We start from the raw sequence: 18,689 nt of genomic DNA on the forward strand, positions 1-18,689 counted from the left end.
ACAGTTATTCTCACAGGAACTACAAAGTCTACATGTGGGAATCCATTAGAGATCCTTTGCTCTAAGCTGCCCATAGAACCCTGCTGTGTCCAGAGCCATATATGAATTAAGGGTCTCCAAAAAATCCCTTACTCTCTTTTCCAGAGCAGATCCACTGGAATTATATTAGAGAGGAAGGTGGGGGGAACCAAACCCAGGACCTTCTGCCCTCCCGAAACAAAACCATTGCATCTTCATCTCTTTAAATGAGGAAGGGAATTTATATGTAATAAAAAATAGATTGGTACTGAAATCTGATGTGGTGAAGTTGAATTCAGTATTGTTTAAAAAGCCTTTGAAATGCCTTTCAAAACATTAAAGAAAAACCCTGCGGAAATGCCATATCGTTTTAAAGACTGTTGAGTCCTTGGCTCAGTACAGAAATCACTCTGATCACTGATATCCTAACTCTTATTGGCCAACATATGCCTTTAAGAGGAATGACACAGACTGTGGATACTGAACAAAGAGCAAGTTCATCTGGCCACTAGACGTCCCTATTCTTCCTCAGAAATGCAGCTGTGAATGTTCACTTTCCTCACTGCAAATAATGGAGCTATAAAAAGGAAGACATAAGGAAGTGACCGTTTCCCCAGATATAGTACATTCTTAACATCCCATTCAGCAATGAAATAAATGTCATCATGCCATCCAGATGCAACTGGTGACTGAAATTAAAAATGCCTGCTTCTGTATTACCCGAAATGCAGATTCCCAATGGTGATTTGACATGGAATAATTCTATTTTAAGTCCATAGCACCCCAGAAGGAGGCTCATTGTCCCTGCACACACCATTCTACAGTAACATTGGGTGCTAATTTCTGAGTCTTGTTATTTCCTTGGTTCAGACATTTTTTCAGAAACAGACACCCCTTATTTACAAGATCAGGCTCAATGCTTTGACTCCTTCCTGTTGCTTAAAAGCAACTGAGTGCTGGATGACTGGAGGAAAAAAAAAGAGCAGATTAGATTATCTCCCTCCCCCATGCACACACACCAAGATTTGTCTTTGGTATATAACAAAAATAAACCTCCCACCAGAGATCTTGGAAATCTTGAACCTTTTTTCCCTCCAGGAGGATTTATTACTTTCCAATGAGCGGCTGTTCATGTGCTTCTCCTTCTTGTTCCTATTCATAGGATCAGATCCTGACTAGCATGCACAACCTCAAAAGAAAAGAAAGACTGAATACAAAGTGTTTAAAAAAAATAACCTGTTAAAAGTGTAAACTAACTAGGGGTTGGCACTGTATCCTATCATACATGCAGTTGCATTCAAGAGCCTTACCTTATAGGCAACACTGTTTGAAGAGTCCACAATGATAAACAAAGGCTTTCTTGTGAAAGGGTAGAGATCACCAGGGTGAAGACTGAAAAGAGAAAGAGACGCTTCACAGAGCACTAGAATTTCTGTGAAGTTGTGACAAGGCACAAGTTTCCTAGACGCACAGCTGCCCATATCTAGATAAAAAATAAGCAGATTCCCCTTGCCCCAATCCTCAGATTCATCCCCAGAAAATAACTGCAAACCCATTTTGATATGGGCTATACTATGGTCTATTTGACTTCCTATTTGTTCTTTCCCCAAAAGAGATCATTTATCTTATTGAAGAGTCATCCATCATTAATTCGAAGTTTTCCAGGGACAGAGAAATTACATTAAAATATCGTAATTTTTTTCTAGTGTTCAAATTGTGTCTTAGAGTTGCACACTCCCTTATAGTTCTTCAAACTCAAGCCAACCTACATTTATGTCCTACCTTGTAAATTCAAGACGCTGTGATGCATTTTTCTCCATGAAAGAAAAATTCTTCTCAATTTGTGGTTATCATGAAACTTACCAGTGCATTTCCTTGTAAGATTGGTTTCGCTTGTGGATAGCATCCCCATTTATAATGTCCCGGTTACTATTTGTCAGAACACCTCCAAAGTCATATGGACCTATACATGGCAAAAGGAGAGCTAAAATTAGCAGAGTCACCTCAGCTCAGCTATGGATTTAATGATGATATGAAAGGGAGAAAGCAACCCGAAACACTCTAAATAAAGAGAATCTGAACTACTGTCATTCTGGAGAAGGGAAGGAGGAATATGGAGACCTTACAGTTTACTAACCATCTACTTAATTTTAAGCATTTTTAGTAGTTTCAGCATCTACCGGACTGTAGAAGAAAACGCTACAACGTCATAACTTCTAATTTATTCACTCTTCAAAAGTGCGGACATATAACGCGAAAGACCCAAACGTTGGCTCTCATCACACTATATAGCAAAAAGAAAAAATTCACTACGCGTTTCAAACAGCGAAATCGATACCTTTCTTAGATTACCACATGAGCCAGTACATTCTAGAAACAGAATCCATTCATCAAAAAATTTAAGGCTAAATTGATTTAAAACCCTGAAGCTGCTCAGAATAAATACAGTACTATCACCTGCAGTAAGAACACTGCAAAGAGTAGTCGTATACTCCAAAGAGGAGAAGAGTAAGCTCAGAGGAAGAATATGCTTCCAGTACTCCTAGAAAGGATAAAACATTCCTAAACAGGTTTCTGATCTGCAGTAAAAGTTAATTTTTCAGTTTTCAGATACAGAATTCCCATTTTTAAATGCACACACAACCTGTACGTGTGCTCCTAAGGTAAGCTCAAGACGTATTCTGCTAAGTCTACACAACTGAACTACCTGCTTAACTGTTTGATGGACAAAGAGGAAAGTAATGGCTATAATAGCAAAACTTACACACAAAAAAGTGCTAGAGAAAATAATAGAGATACCAGGAAACCTCACTAACATTAATAAACTACAGCATTAGGATTTCCTAATTCTGTTATGCATTTGCAGATTTGGTTGAATCATATTTTGCCATCAAATATGATTTTTTCAGGTTCAGATACATAAAACACTCTTCCATTTTAAAGGGAAGCTTTGGGAATACAGAATTAGGAACAGAACATACATTAATTTGGTACTGATGTCTCACATGTGACCTGTCAAACACAAATGGCTTATAAGAGCTCAACAATGTAGCCTGTAGCTGCTCTCCCATTTAATAAGGCAGAACATTTTGCTCTTTGCAGACAACACTACGTTATGAAAGCAGTTATAATGGCATTCATTTAATGAAAACTGAAGGTTGACTATGCAGCTTATCAGAAGACAGAGACCGGATGCCTTTACAGTAAGGTATTAAACTAAAAGAAGACATGCAGTGAAAGTGGGTATAATGCAGGCTTTAAAGAACACAATTTAGCTAAAATGTACCACCAAGCTGCAGCACAAAGTAAAATATTAAAAGCATTAAAAAAAAATCACCGCCGTAATCAAAGGTGGCAGGTTTTTTTTTTTTTTCCTTTAACATTTTGAGAGCTCTATAAATCATGCATGGGGATGGGACCAGGCATGCATCTTATAAAGGAATGCAAGTCTTAAACAGATGAGGTATGTACAATATTTAGGATGTTAAAAAATTTTTTTTCCTTTAATTATTTAAATGTAAACAGATCTTTTGACTGCTTTTGCTTCAGCCAACCAGTTTTCAGCTTTTAGATTGCAGCTGCATCCAAATATTCTGCTAGGTTGCAAAGAACAGAAGGATGAGGTGAGAGGAGTTGTCAAAAATCATGAGAAGGGCTTGAATTGTCACATCAACATGCGTGCAAATAGAACAACCCCTGCAGACACTTCTTCAGCCCTTTTTCCACCCTTCTCCTGACAATATATTCTCCTGGTATTGGAGACTGGAAAGAACCACAAAGTGTCATTTAACCATTTTATTAACTGTGCACAATTGAGCCACGTAGTCTGCAAAATTGGTGAAACTTTTAATACTTCTGATGCATCAAAAACTAGATATGTCCTTTGAAAAGCTTTCACGTTAATGCACACTGATTAAAACATAGGGAATTAACTACTGTTTGTGCGACGAAAAGGCTATCTTACTAAGTAGACAGGAGAATAAAATTGACTTTTCTTTTAAAAGGAGCTTTGTGACATCTTTCTTGGTCACTTGTCCTGGAACATAAAGAGAATTCAAGCCCTGTTCATGACAGGGAGCATTCCTTTATTGTACCTTCACTATCCGAACGACCTGAGGGAAACACGCCCGTGGCAGACAAGTAAATCAGCAGTACGCTGTTTGCAGGCAGCTCCTGAAATTCAAGTAAAGAGAAAAATAGCAAGGGAAGAAATGTATATATTTACTTTTATAGCCTATCATCAACCTGATAAAAGCATTGTCGTTTAAGCTTGTGCTATTCCTGCTTCTGACTTCCCTTCACTCTTTTCTTTGTTTATATACCCCTCCCCACCACATACACTCCTTTGAATAGGTGAGCACATAGACAAAAATGCAAACTGATGATATCCTAATACATTTTTTCATACAGATCTTTAAAAAGGTTGATATTAGAGGTTCAAGCAGTCGTAGAAAAGCAATGTTTGTTTCCACACAGACTCTTATGACCTAGCCAGATCTGAGGCTTCCCAAGAAATGGAAACCAAGAGCTGCCAAGATCCATGCAGACCATAACTCCCAAATGATCCAGGTTCCTAGAGTAAGTTCTTTGTTTCTAAATACACCATGGCCTGCAACACCTACCTCTTCCCCCTGCCTCTTCAAACTTCTCAGCTGGAAAATAACACATGTCCAGGTTCCTATATAGACTTATAAAAGCAATTCATTTTCCATCTTTCTATTAGCTGTCTTCATGAGGAAACAAATCCTTTTAATCTCTGCAGAAAGCTAAGCATACAGGCACCCAAAATTCTAAGTGGTAAGGGAGCATTATTTTCATCTTATCAGCTGTGAAACTTATTTCCTTATAGGAATCATATTTTGCTACTAAATTCTAAGTTGCCAATTTGTACAGTCAAAATTAAGCCTAATGACCCCACAACCTTATTAAATGAAACTGAGCTCAGCAAATGTACTGAAGCCTACAAACGCTTAGGTTGTTTACATGGAACAGAAGTGGTTAACAAAGTAAGACAGGCAGACAGAAAAACAGCACATCCAGGAGACAGATGTGCAATTCAGAGGAGTTATAGAATTAGAGGCATAGAAGGTACATGAAATGCTTAAGAACAATAGATTCTTGGCATACTTCCTTGATTTTGGATTGTGTTTGGCACGATATGCAATAGAGGAATAGTCTTAAGACTTTTCTGTATTTCCAGCATATATACACAAGGTGCACACACATGTGCATATATATATATAGATACACACACACGCACAAAAATGCAATGACTTGATAAATCACATGGGAAGCCTTATGTAATATAATAGTTGTATATTATTACCATGTTCTACTCTTGATACTAGACAGTTCATACTAAGACTGCTTCCACAGGAGTAGTTCAGTCTTCAATTTGCAGGTGGCTGTATTTTAGCAATGATATAACACCTTTTGTATAAACAGCAAACTGGGTTTTCGTCTTAACAAGAAGTTTTCCTTTCCCTTAACAGCAGTCAACAAATTTGCCTTTATTATATCAGTTACACATATCTGTAATATCTCCATCCTCTCTGGCGATTATTTTACGTTTTTAAAAAAGCCAGCAAAGCTTTCATTATCGTGAAACATGAAAGACTATCTCAACCACATTTTATTCAGTGTCATGTCCCATTCTGGATATTTTTCTATTATAAATAAATTCACTAATATCACAAACCTTAAACGATGCTGCTAAAAAAGTATATAGCTGGCTAAAAGTTGGTTTATAAAGTAGGTATTTATGGGGGTTTTCCCGCCTGGCTGGTTTCTCTGTTGACTCCTGTTAAAAACAAACAAAAAAAATCCTAATATTACCAAAGCAGCTTTCATTAGAATGTTCATCTTCAACATACCTCCCTCATGTAGTGGTCTCCCCATGCAGCGTTCCGTGCTACACAGCAAACCAAGATAAAAAGCATTTGCCCCAGAACTTTATATTATCTCTCAATTTAATGTTACCCAAATATTTCTTACTCTCTAAACTACAATCTAAGGAAAGAGCAAAAAAATCCACTCCCCTATTCAATTAAGTAGATGAAAATCTAGCTATTTCCTTTTGCCTACAGATTAAAACTGTGTATTTGTTGTGTTTTCTCTGAAGGGGATATTTAGTTTTTGGATGCATCGGCAAGCTGATGAACTTATCTGGCTGCACGTCTGCTAGGGTCAACACAAACTAAAGGGTGGGTATTTATGGCCAAGGACAGATATGGCACTCCTTCATAAGTGCCCAGGCTAGGTTGATCTAAACCGTTTGTGAAAACATGCCCAAATAATCACTTCTGCTAAGTTTTCACTAGTGAAGGTTCCAGTTAAAATGGAAAAAAAAAAATCATTACTTGGGTCAAACTGTACAGGTATGAGCCACCCTTCATTAACTTCTAGTAAGAGTTACATCAGCCTTCCTAACCTGCTCTGCACAGCAACAGTACTGAAAGATCACTCGATAAATCAATACAGGCCTGTTGCCAGGCTGGTTGCTGAAAGGGAACTCACCTGCATTCCAGGTTTGTTCATTTGTGAAGCTAAATTCATTGGTTCCCTTTCAAGGGCTTGTAGCATTCGGAACATATCAATTGTTAATTCACTGAACTTGACCTGCAAAAGAGTCCAACTATTTATTCTGCCTGAAACACATTAAACAGTCTATTTCTCAGGAATTTATGTAGGTAAGAGATTCAACTGCATCCCAGAGAGACTGATTTCTGTCTGTCTGGGATCTGTCAATGTCTTCATTGAATCTCTAAAGACCTGTAAATGACTTCTAGTAGAGCTCATAGAAGACAAAAGTATATTTCTTACTGGCCTGCCTGGCTGGTTTACTGTAGCGTAGACCCCTGCTTAGCAGATGACAGGCTTTTCTGAGGTGTCTACAAATCAAGTGCTGAAACCCACCAAGTACTAGGAATTTAGATAAAATCTGAAAGATACACAAGCTGCAGTTTAGATACAGTGCCATTGCTTACCTGAAAAAAGAGCTCAGAAAGAAGCCGGGAAGTCCATATGACCTCACTATCATCATCATCTAAAAAAAACTAAGTTCTTGAATCTCTTTAAATCCCTTGCTCTTGCAATAAGCTGAAGTACATGTCATAAGAAAGCCTAAGTCAAGCTTTTTCTAGACACACCCCAGAGGCCCCTCATGCTTGAGGGCTGTTAAGAATAATCATCTCTTACATGAAAATCAATTGCACCTACTTAATTGTGGATATACGTAATAAGAAACGAATGCCACAGGTCTAGAAGCATAACAATTTTTTTTTTTTTTTTAGCATTCCCTTATTTCTGACAAACTCTCTGCTTGCTGCCACTGCAAACATCACTACTGAAATATTTGAATGCTCATCTCTATTGGAATCTCTAATTTCTATCACAGAGAGATGGACTGTGAACTCCAAGGATACAAACCCAAGTCCCTGCAATCTCCTTTACCTGGTTATTGCAGTTCCCAATAATCAGTGCATCTGCAAGAGCAAGCTGTCCCACTATCATTCCCTGCTCTAGCAACGGAGCTCCTGTTTCAGAAAGCCTGTTGGAGGTGATTACAATGGTGTTGTCATCATTTAAGACCATTACAGGGTCTGCCTAGAAAGACAACCAAAATAAATAATGAATTCAAGAAACATACAGATTTACAATTAGAGAGAAGAAAGAAGTCTTGTCAAAACAAGCATTGCATAACTGAGGCAGATTTTTAAAATTAATATGCCAGACATATATTTCTATATTTGTATGCAGGCCACAGAATAATGCCTTTCCACTTGGAAAAGCAGCAGCTCTTAGGGACTACAAGAAAATATGTGGTACAAACAATTGAACGTATAGCTGATAGAAGAACATTCTCCCTCAAATGACGTAACTCCACTTTAGCTTTTCTAGACCTGAGGAACCAAATATCAATGATCTCATAGTTCACGCAGAATAAGCTAAACATTCCGACAGTACAGAAGAATGCTGCTTTTCTTTAGTTTGTCTTCCCTTCCTGGAAACAAATAGTAAAGGAGATGAGCCAATGATAATGCTACCATCCAGTCTAGCAATATTTAAATAAGTGCTCATGTTACACAGTGACATGCTGTACAAAAGGAGGACAGCAGAACACTGTCTACTGTTGGGTGGAATAAAAAAAACTATTTTCCTTTTAACAAGCTTTAGAAGCCGGACATGTTACAACTATACTACGAGACACTGTCAGTTAATTGTCACGATTACACTGTATTTTCCATTACATACTGCTCAGGCATTGCCAGTGTAATAGGCCAGTATTCCAACAATCAAAGTACAATCTGAAACACAACCAAAACACCAGCAAATTGGATTGGCTTCCACAACAACAGGACTATAGTGGGCAGACTTTCCAAAATACTGACCATGATAACTGCTGTGCTTTCAATTCCACCATTTTCTGAACACCAAGATCAAAAACAAAAAGGCGACCAAGTGGGTCTCAGCTCCATGCTTCTGTCTTCACTATGTTACATGACCAGATCTGACTCTTCAGGCACTTTAACAGCTGTCACTGCTACACTACTGTAAACACATTTCAATGATTAAGTTGGACAGGAATACTGTCCCAGCACATAGCACACCTGCTTGCCACACAGAGGTGGTGGTACAGGAACACTTTGGTGAAGAAGTCAGAAAATTTTACTTGTAAATTGACAATTAAAAGGAAATAATATTCTCACCTCAATAAAAGCTGCGACTTCCTGAAGAACCAGGTTCCATTCTACCTGATCCTCAGTATTGAAACGATGGGTGTAGTCTTCAATTTCATCTGACAGCTCCTGACATAAAAAGTTCAAAGACAGACACAGTTACTTCTTAAACTGAGAGCTTAACAGTCAGTCAGTAAAGTTTACAGTTTGGTTAGCTGTGCCGGCCTTAAAACACAGCTTATTTAAGGAGGAAAAAGATCATTTCACTCGAGAACACATACAGCACGCTTGCAACTAACACAACAGCCAAAACATGCTCTTTCAGGAGACAGAATGCCAATGTTACAATGAGTTTTTACAATACAAAATGTCTTTTAAGTAGGTCCAAACGCAAAGAATATCTGGAATTAAGTTCAACTATCACGCTTGCATACACCTACATCACTGGTTATTATTGTACGCAACAGATAACAGGGACTCAAACGTAAGGTTACGGGTAACTTTCAGATACATTCAGAAAGTGAATGGTATGCCTTTTATAGCTCCTGCTTCTGCTACTTCAAGTAAGCTTAGATACAAAGACAGTAATGCAACCTATACAAAACTGTCAACACCAGAAGCTGCTTACAGGAAGGCTGTTAGAGGGATTTGGGAAGCATATGTTGTCATCAGAAGCATGCTGTTCCTTTTGTTGTACATAAAGGTATCTCCCATTCTAGGCTGTAACTACTGGAATACTTTTAGTCGGTGTTCAAACAACACTATCAAGTCATTTGAGCTTAAAGGCTCGTTATTAAATGTCTGATTCACAGAAGACACTCTCCGAGTCGGATGTCAGATATACTAGAAAGGCAATGATGAACATTGGTCTATACTCTATTTGTTGTACCTAAAGAGTTGTGTTTATATGCATTCAGTACTTTACTCCCACAGCAGAGGCATATGCAGATCCAACCTCTCCAATTTCATAATATTATCTACATCCTTTAGCAAGGTTTCATTTTCATGGGTCTCTGGAAGGGGCAAAATGTATTCAGGATGTGCCCTAGAAGTGGGATAAAGTGAAACAGGTTGGAAAGGAAGATAAATAAGCTCCATATCAAACTAGGAGACATTGGCTTTCACAGCAACGAAGTGTCATGAAGACTTGGACAAGACTGCACTGAACTCTTAAAGCCACTATGCGAATGAGGATATACCAAAGGTAACTGGATAATCCTCACACTTTCAGATGAATAACATCCATCTTATAGTTTATTCTCAACTAACTATATAAATTTGTAAACTTCCTCTCTTGCCAAATGTTCGTGTCATACTGGCATGTCTCCACAGCTATTCATGTTATTCCTTCTGCGGCCTCCAAGAGCACAGTCAAAGTAAATGAGAAAAGAATGAAAAGCTATGCAGCAGCAGCTATACTACAGGTTTAACAAGTGAGATTTCAAATGAAGTAGACTATAACCAGCAGCCCCCCCACCTTTTAATCCTCGTTTTAACATACCTTTACGAGGTCCTTTACAACATCCATTTTGTTGAGCAAGAGACAAACTACTATAAACCTTGCATAATAACGCAGCTTCTTAACCACCAATTCAGGCCTAAACATAGCAACGAAAACAACACAACCAAATTTGAGGTTAAAACAGAACATCGACAGGCAATTGGGGAACTGGGGCAGAGGAGGGCAGGAGTTAAAGACCAGAAAGAGGCTGAAGACTCTGCAGATTAGAAATTCTAGCTACATTCATGTGGACGCCAAATAATAGCTACCTGGCTAGTTAGAGCTGTATTTAAAATTGAGCCCAGCAGGGCATATTTGGCATACAGGGCCATAAAATACAGATCAGAGGAGCCCCAACCTCCCCCACAGGTTCCTTAGTTGAGAAGAGGCATGGGAGTCAGATACAACAGCTGGCTCTTCAAACCTTTTGACAGTTCATGGGCAGTATCCAACTCCACTGCATCACATGATAGTCACAGCTGGCTTAGAGTCCAAACACCTGAGACAACTTAAGCAACTGCAAGTCAGCATGTCCTATAATTACTCATCCATTTCTAAAATCTTCTAACAGCATCTAGAAACATGTGTAGTCAATCCTACCTTGTCTGAAAAAGCTCAAGCACTCGGCCTGAAATTGAGAATTTTTTGAGACAAGTTCATAGGATTAACAGATACCAGAAGAGAGCAGGGAAGTTTTCATTTGTTTGTAGAGCACAGACGTATTTAGACAACAGAACGGCTACAGAAGTGCAAGTAATGAAGTGCAGAGATCCTTGAACGCTGGGCAGAAAATTCCCTTCTGCATTTATGTTGATGATGATATCTATGATTTCTTCTTTAACTTTAACTTGATGAGGGGACCAAGGTTTACTGGGCAGAACACAGGATCAGGATCCAGAACTGAGTTCGCTGCCTGTTCTTCTTGTTCTATGTTCTTGGCAGGCGGCACCTGTTCTGCACTGTCACAGCATAGTGCTGGTTCAAGGATTTCCTTCCTCAGTGTGGTATCTCATGCGAAAATGCTATTCCTCCTGCATTGGCCTCCTGAAGCTCCTGGACTTTGTCCCAGTCAGTTACAGAGGGCTGTTGTACTGCAGTACTGACTGCCCTTCCTCTGAAAAGCCTCATTAGAGGAAACAAACAGGTTCCTCTGCTTCATCCCAACTGACTTATCTTCCAGCTGCAGAATACTAGTTCCCAGCACTACTACTGCTCAGGACTCAAAGTGACAAAGCCGTGGGGTCAGCAGCTTTCTAGCCAGGGCTAGACAATAGACTATCCCTCCAGTCTTCCAGCAAAGCTCTTGTTTATACTGAGGTTTCTAATTATGGTTGAAGGATTAGAAAAAACTTCCTATAATTATTTGTCTATAATTATTTGCTATTTTCATATACAGTTCTAGTCCTGAAAAAAGGAGTACATCAGTTCAGACATACCTGTCTTCTTTGTTGACTTGGGAGTAGTATGACCTCTGCCTAATTGCTGAATAGAAGGAGAAAGCTTCATTCAGGTAGCTGGTTTCAGAAGTGCGCAAGCTGTAGAGGAAGATGCAGATCAGCTCACTGCTTCAGATGGAAATCCATGCCCAGCCCTCCCTTCCTGCCCCCTCAACCATCTTGTGCATCAATGGCAAAACTCCCTCCTCAAGTAACATCGTATGAAAGCCAGACTCCCATTCTTTGTGCATGCGGGGAAGATAAGATTTCAGAGCTTGGATTCTACTTCAGATAACAATCAGATCTGCCCATCTTGTGCCCATATGTACAGGTGACAGGTTAATTCAAAAGTTTAAAGGAACATTAATCTCCCAAACTTGTAAATCACACTTTTGCACAAGAGTTAAATGCAGCACACATGGAAGACTTAGAGATACTTTTGAGGTAGGAGACAAGTCCATGGGCAGTATCAATGTGACTCTAGTAACGTGGTATCAGGCTCACAGATGCCTTTGCAGCACCGCCTTGCAGTCCCAAGCGCCTCCTCACTCAGAAACAGGCATCGTGGCTCAACTGACGCATTCATTTCTACCTCAGCAGCCTCCTGACTGAGTACCTATACATTTGGCACAGAACTGCCACTAACACTGTATTTCCCTACTGAATCTTCTTCTGTGCTTACTTACTAATAATGGTAATAGAGCTGCCCAATCTTGGAAGCAATTTCCCCAATTTGCCACCGCTTCAACCCATACCGATTGTCCAATACTTGTCTATTTCGCAAGAGAGAAAAGAAAGATTAAAAGGCATTCCAGAATTTCTCAGAACATCACACCAGACAAGACAAAGAGCCATTGTAAGGCCAAATTCTACTTTCATTACTGATGCGGCATTCCCAGTGGCAGTCCCTCACAGAGCCAACAGCACTGCATGCACGCACCAGTTATGTTGCAAAAACTTGCCAGAGCTATATGTAAGTATGTAGCACAAAATACACAAAACAAAAGGTCACAACTTCCCATGAGAACCCTCAGACTACCCAGCCAACGTAAGGTGTGAAATATCAGAGCCCACACTGCAGCAAGACACTTCACACCATTCCAGATGGGTTTCTGCACTGCAGAAGCCATCATCCCAGCCTCTCCTTGGTAATACATTAAAGCAACACGTATTTGAGTAGAGCAAAAGGTTTTGTTAAAAAAAAAAAAAAAAAGCAGAGTGAAAACTCTGCAACATTTTAATTCATTAGATTGTGAGCACTACAGGATGTGACTATTCCCTCCCTCCATGCCTCAATAACACAGTGAAATCTCAGTCTTAACTGAGGCCTCTAGGCATACCATAATGCCAGAGATTAAAGTTGCACTTAAATCCATAGCACACAGCTGCCTACAACAGTTTCTTACCGATGTTGCTGTTGAAACTTCCAGAGCTTGGTGTAAACATCAAATGTTCGCCCAAAATAGGATTGCCACTGCTTTTGCCCATACTGAGGTAAATCCCTGCAACAGACAAGTGACAAACGCAGAGTTACTGAGCAGATTTCAGTCATCCCAGCATGACAGCAGCAGATTTGCATCAATGGCAGGATAGCTTTGTTCAGAACTGACTTGAAATGTTTTAAAATTCAGCCTATATCCAGAATTAAAAGAAACCAGATTGCTGTAGTTTTTCAAAACCTGGTCTAACTGGAATCTGCAATGAAATCCTGTTTAGCTTATAGGAAGTACTTTCATCAAGATCTGACCATACTACTTTCTAAAAACATGTCAGAAGTGAGATAGCATATTCATTTAACATCATATATGAGAAAAGACTGCTTATGAATATATACATGAAAGGAACATTTGTGAGAGGAATTTCTTTAGAACGCTGTTTCCTACTTATTGCTTCCTACTTTCAGGAGAATTCAATTCTCTAGTCACTTTTTGATCAAAAACAGATTTAGAAGTTTTCAGTGTTAATAAAGGTCCCAAGCATTTTATAAAACTTTAGAATGGCTGCCTAAATGTAATCACTGTTTGAGGATGGGGAAGGCCAATGTCTCAGTTTGCCTGAGCTCTGCAGATCCCATGCAAAACAAAAGACAATACTAATGTCAAACTGAAGATGTACAACTTAACCATACACATTCCCAAGTTTCTGAAATTCTGAAAACTTTTTCTGCTAACATAGAACTTCAGCTTTCAAATATAAGAACTGTAATTCAATCACTTAGAGAATAGCAAAATTACTGTAGTTACACTAGTGTCTGAGGCCCAGTCAACCGTCACAACCATAAATCTCCTTCCCAAGAGAGCCTGTCAAGCTACAAATCAGACTGGCAAACGATCTACTTGCCTGTGAGTCAGCAGACCCCTTAGCAGAGGTTGACTACTTCCTCCACAAAAGATTCAAGAGGATGAGTGGTGAGTGGTGTCCAATAACTTCTACCAATTATGCAGGCAGACATTCACTTTTAAGTTAGTTATGAAGCACATGGTATGTTTATGATGTATTTATATTGTATTTATTATGAACATGAGATATATTATACACGTAAGCCTGTTCACTCCAGATGCGCCTAGAGTTCTGGAATGGCTGCTACAACATACAGATATAGCAACAGGTGGAAGAAGTACACTCTATGAATGACTTTACATGAGTCAAGTGATAAGACATGTGCAAAAACTTTGGTACTTGTGGATAAATACAGTTTAAAGGGCAAAAAGGAATCTTCTTCAACCTCTGTAAATGTGCCTTTATCAAAGTCACTCAAAATCAACAGGTTCTCAATGTTATGGAAACAGTTCGACCCTAGGTTTCCAAGGAGCAGAGTCTCATGCACATATAATAGCAAAATTAATTATTTATTTAAATGACAGTACAGCATAGTAACAGCTCGAGCTGGGTGCCTCTGTAAAGAGGCCCCGAACAAAGAAATTCTGAGGTAATTACACCCTTCACAGTTTTATTTTCCTGTCTGCCAGTGAAGGTCTCCTCCAATTTTTTTTACTGAGTCGATGGTCTCTCTTCTTCTGATTGGTGTCTGTCTCCCCCCGGACAGGTCCAAGTCTACATCCCAGGCTGGTTGCCCTGTCAGTATTTCTCACAGTCTCTTATCTTCTTGAAGATCAGCCCAGGTGTATCCCATCTTGTCTCCTGCGTTCTACTTTATATCCTCATTAGCTAGCTTTTTATCTTTGTTAGCTAGTTTTAATTGGTTTTGCAGTTACATTATTGGCAACGTCGCATCGTTAGCAATGTTTCTGGAGTCCATTGACAGTTCAGCCTTGAGGCCTGCAGGCTTCATCTACTTTAGACACTTAGGCTAAGCAAGAGTCAGACTTATGCTAAGCTGAAGCTAAATCGGCTACAGTTTCCTTCTCCAACAGTCCTGAAGCTAAATTAGTTACAATGTTCTTCTCTAACACTCAATATCAAAAGCATGCCTACAGATAATCACCCCAAATAGGAAACAACCATATTCCTACATGCATTTTGCAACAGGCGATTGAGAACATCTTACTGTCTTGCTAAGAAAGAAATAATTTGATGATTATATGCATATAAACTAGATCCTTAAAAGATCATAGTCAAAAAACTACCATGGCCAAAAACAACAAACACCCCAACCCAAGAACAAACAGAATAATCTAATGGAAATTAGTTAATTTAGACTCATTTAGATTGATGATATTTCTTGCTACTCCTTAAGGAAACCATCTTTTAAAAATGAATGAGGCTGCTCAATGCATTTGAGAACTGGACCCTATAGCATCATACATAAACCAGCTGTCCAGAAGTCACCAGGTCAAGCAAGCATATAGATGCCCACAGCCAACATTCACTAGGTCAGGTTATGTCATCATAGGAACATTTGTCACTCTCTAACTCTTGTTCCGTGATATCTTAGTCAGAAGCTGCATTCTTCTGCCTTTTTCACATGGGTTGCCAGTGCTTTAAGACTTGTTAGTCAAGCTACTTGGATTCTATTTCTATACCCTCACTCGATTTCCATGTTGTGATATATTCCTTTCCACCCCCACCCCCACTTGTGATGTAGCGCTAAAGATTTTAGCTTTAAAGATATTTGCTTTCAATCATAACAAAAAGCCTTCATCGATGAGTTACAAGAATCTTGGAACAAATGTAACAGAAGAAACCACAATCCCTCAGTCTCGCTGAATACATGTTGCTTTCAAATCTATGCAGGTGATTCAAAGCAGGTATACACCCCTACATGGAAGTGGAGTAGCTTTTTCAAGATAATTTTTTGATATTTTTTGCCATAATTTTTCATTTGATTCAAGAATGATTTCTTCAGGGAATGCTCTATCAAATCACTGTGCTGGTTAACATACCAGACCCATTTAATGCCTCAGTCTTCAGCAGATTGGCATAGAAAAGCAGCATATTCCACTTCCAAGCCTGGGAGGGCCAGACTGCAGGGAAACACCACCTTTCGGTAACCATGCCATGTTCTCTGGAGGAATAAGACAAGCAAAGCAGTACACTAGGATTTCCAGGGCAATGTACTGGCTCATTTCTGCTAACTGTAATTGCTTTAACAGCACCCTAGGTAGAAAGGAAATTAATATTCCTTTGCTCATCAGCCAACTGTACTTCCCACACAGCTTGAGGGGACCTAGCTGAGTTACTATATGCAAAATGAATCCGTTATCAGCCATGTCCCCTACCAGACTGGAAAGTCATTCCAGTACCTGCTGCTGCTATTCTATGAAGATGCCAAGGAGTCTGGGTAGGATTTTACCAAAAAATAAGGCCCTCACAAACTTTCAATTGGCTGCTCAGATTCTTGGAACACACTTGGATGCAGTGAGGGATAAGCAAGAGTATAAACAAGTGCTTCAGAGCACCAACACAATATATATCTTCATTCTAAATATAGCTTGATAGAAACACATGCACATTTAAAGCATTTACTGCAATGAATCATTCACCACTTTCTATTGTGGTAATAGATGTAAGCACTTTAGCTAAACAAATAAAGTCAAGAAATGGTTCAAATAAATGTTTAAAATAGACTGTATGCTTTGATATAGCGAGAAGTAATGCCAAATTTAATTAGCTAGTGCATAAGCTTTCATGCTAAAAATCAATCTTTTTTTCGAAAATAATAACAGAATGCAAATACAAAACAACACTCAAGTTGCCTAGGACATTTGAGCAAAGGGCTGGCACAAAGAGATGACAAAACATAACCTTCCTCCTTTGAACACTGACAAAAAAGTAGGTATTTGCACAAACAAATCAGGAAATAAACAGGTACCTATTTTCTGATGATGATCATGCACATATCCATCCTCAGTAAGCCAATATATTCTTTGTACGTCACCAGTCATATTCCCTTGCACACCTCTCTGATAACTCCTCGATTCTGTCCCTGCTTCTCTGTATATGCCTAAACATTCCTATAAAACCTAGTTCAACTCAGTGCCCTGCATTTGTTCTAATTATGTGAAACAATTAGTGGCATTTTACAATGTCCCTGTCAGCACAGCATACACGTGTTTGGCCATTGTTGTCCCCAGTCACTGCTGGGTGTCCACACGTGTTTTTCTCAAGCAGCATGCTAGCCTAATTGCAGCTGGCATAGCTGCACAATACCATGCGATTCCTCGGCTCCCCAGGGAACAGGAAGGATCTCCATGGAAACAGACACTAGCACTTGTTCTTTTGATAGTATTCTGACATGGCTATAATAAAACTTCATTTATGACAATACATTACCATGTTTCCGTCACAGATTTTTGCAGACAAGAGCTGCCTTTGCCACCATCTATTTTCCTACCCATTTTGCTGTTTTGTGTTCCCATGTTGCGTTATTAACGCAGCCCTTCCCACTCAAGCAGATATGAAATATATGATCCAGAAGATATTACATACCCAACTTGAAAGCAAAACAGCTACATTATAGCAAAATGTTTCCCTATTTCAAGAGCTACAGAAGGGTAATAGTGCTATATGGAGAAAAAAAGATGACAGCCCTTTCTTTCTTTCTTTCTTTCTCTCCCCTGTACTTGACTCAGGATGCTGGGTACAGAACAGGCAGGGGGCAGAGGTACTCACTCACGCTGTTACTGATCAGCTTTATAGGAGGGAAGAAGCAGCACCAGGAAGCATTTCAGATGGAGAGGATGGAATGGAGTTGCTTTGACTTAGGACAGTTCTATACAGATGACTAGTTATCTGCACTTTATTACAAAGCACACCAGTAGCACTCACAGTAACTTGCCTCACTGATGCAGTGTGAAAAGTCAGTCCCTCCCAGGACATCCAGGGCTATAGCCTGCTGCATTACCTAAATCTAACAAGATCCTGTTTTTTTTTTTTTTTCTAAATCATCATCAATGAAAGCAAGAAACTTTCCTTTCAGCAGTCCAGCTTCTATGTTCTGACAGCTGATCTTCTGGAAGGGTAACTGAGGTACATGGGATAGTAATGCGAGAACTGGAATAAAGCCTGCAAATCTCCAATGCCAGGACTTTTCAGGGACAAAAGGTAGCAGAGGAAACTTATGCTGACAGGGACTTGATATCAAGGGGATGCACAAAGTCAAATGGTGGTTGCATTGCAGCAGGGGATGCAAACGACAGAAGGCACAAATATCCAGATAACAAAGCTAAAGATGCTGTTAGAGGATGGTTTGCCCTGCAATATGCTGCACCTAGATTATAAAACTTTTGTGTATGACAGTTGCCATGGACAGTTCTGTAACTCATACCCATTCATCCATCCACACTCATTTTCCTGGAGCCACTCATCCATTGGTGTTTTCTGTCATATTCACAGTCAAGTCTAATGGCTTTCAGGAAAGTACTGTGACGTCCTATTTTTAAATGAGTGCCATCAAGATCAACAGACAACAACCAGCATCATGTAAAACTAAGAGGTTCAGTTTACATCATGCATCTTACTAGAAGTCTGAGAAACGGATGAACAGTAAAATGCCACCATTTCCTTCCGTGAAAGGTGCTGTCATAATTCTTGCATCCTGCACAATGAGCAACAAGACTTTACATCCTTGGAAAGAAAGATATATGTGGAAAGTCC

The 18,689-nt window shown here is 39.4% G+C and overlaps 2 protein-coding genes across 12 annotated transcripts in view; one reads left to right on the forward strand and one right to left on the reverse strand.

Annotated features, from left to right (window-relative positions):
• The window catches only part of RPL35 (ribosomal protein L35), a 55,285-nt gene that overhangs the window by 12,717 nt on the left and 23,879 nt on the right, over positions 1-18,689 (forward strand). The window lies entirely within an intron of this gene.
• The window catches only part of SCAI (suppressor of cancer cell invasion), a 50,121-nt gene that overhangs the window by 9,806 nt on the left and 21,626 nt on the right, over positions 1-18,689 (reverse strand). For all 11 annotated transcript variants that reach the window (XM_068915195.1, XM_068915198.1, XM_068915199.1 and 8 more), the window contains 11 exons: positions 13,040-13,135; positions 12,320-12,406; positions 11,634-11,732; positions 10,198-10,294; positions 8,727-8,825; positions 7,471-7,623; positions 6,535-6,636; positions 5,717-5,818; positions 4,113-4,191; positions 1,882-1,981; positions 1,329-1,410 (listed from right to left, as the gene is read on the reverse strand). In XM_068915195.1, coding sequence (XP_068771296.1) covers positions 1,329-1,410; positions 1,882-1,981; positions 4,113-4,191; positions 5,717-5,818; positions 6,535-6,636; positions 7,471-7,623; positions 8,727-8,825; positions 10,198-10,294; positions 11,634-11,732; positions 12,320-12,406; positions 13,040-13,135 — 1,096 coding nt within the window. The remainder of the gene's footprint in view (positions 1-1,328; positions 1,411-1,881; positions 1,982-4,112; positions 4,192-5,716; positions 5,819-6,534; positions 6,637-7,470; positions 7,624-8,726; positions 8,826-10,197; positions 10,295-11,633; positions 11,733-12,319; positions 12,407-13,039; positions 13,136-18,689) is intronic.

The sequence above is a fragment of the Struthio camelus genome, chromosome 20 (genome assembly GCF_040807025.1).
Source record: "Struthio camelus isolate bStrCam1 chromosome 20, bStrCam1.hap1, whole genome shotgun sequence".
Classification (NCBI taxonomy): Eukaryota; Metazoa; Chordata; class Aves; order Struthioniformes; family Struthionidae; genus Struthio; species Struthio camelus.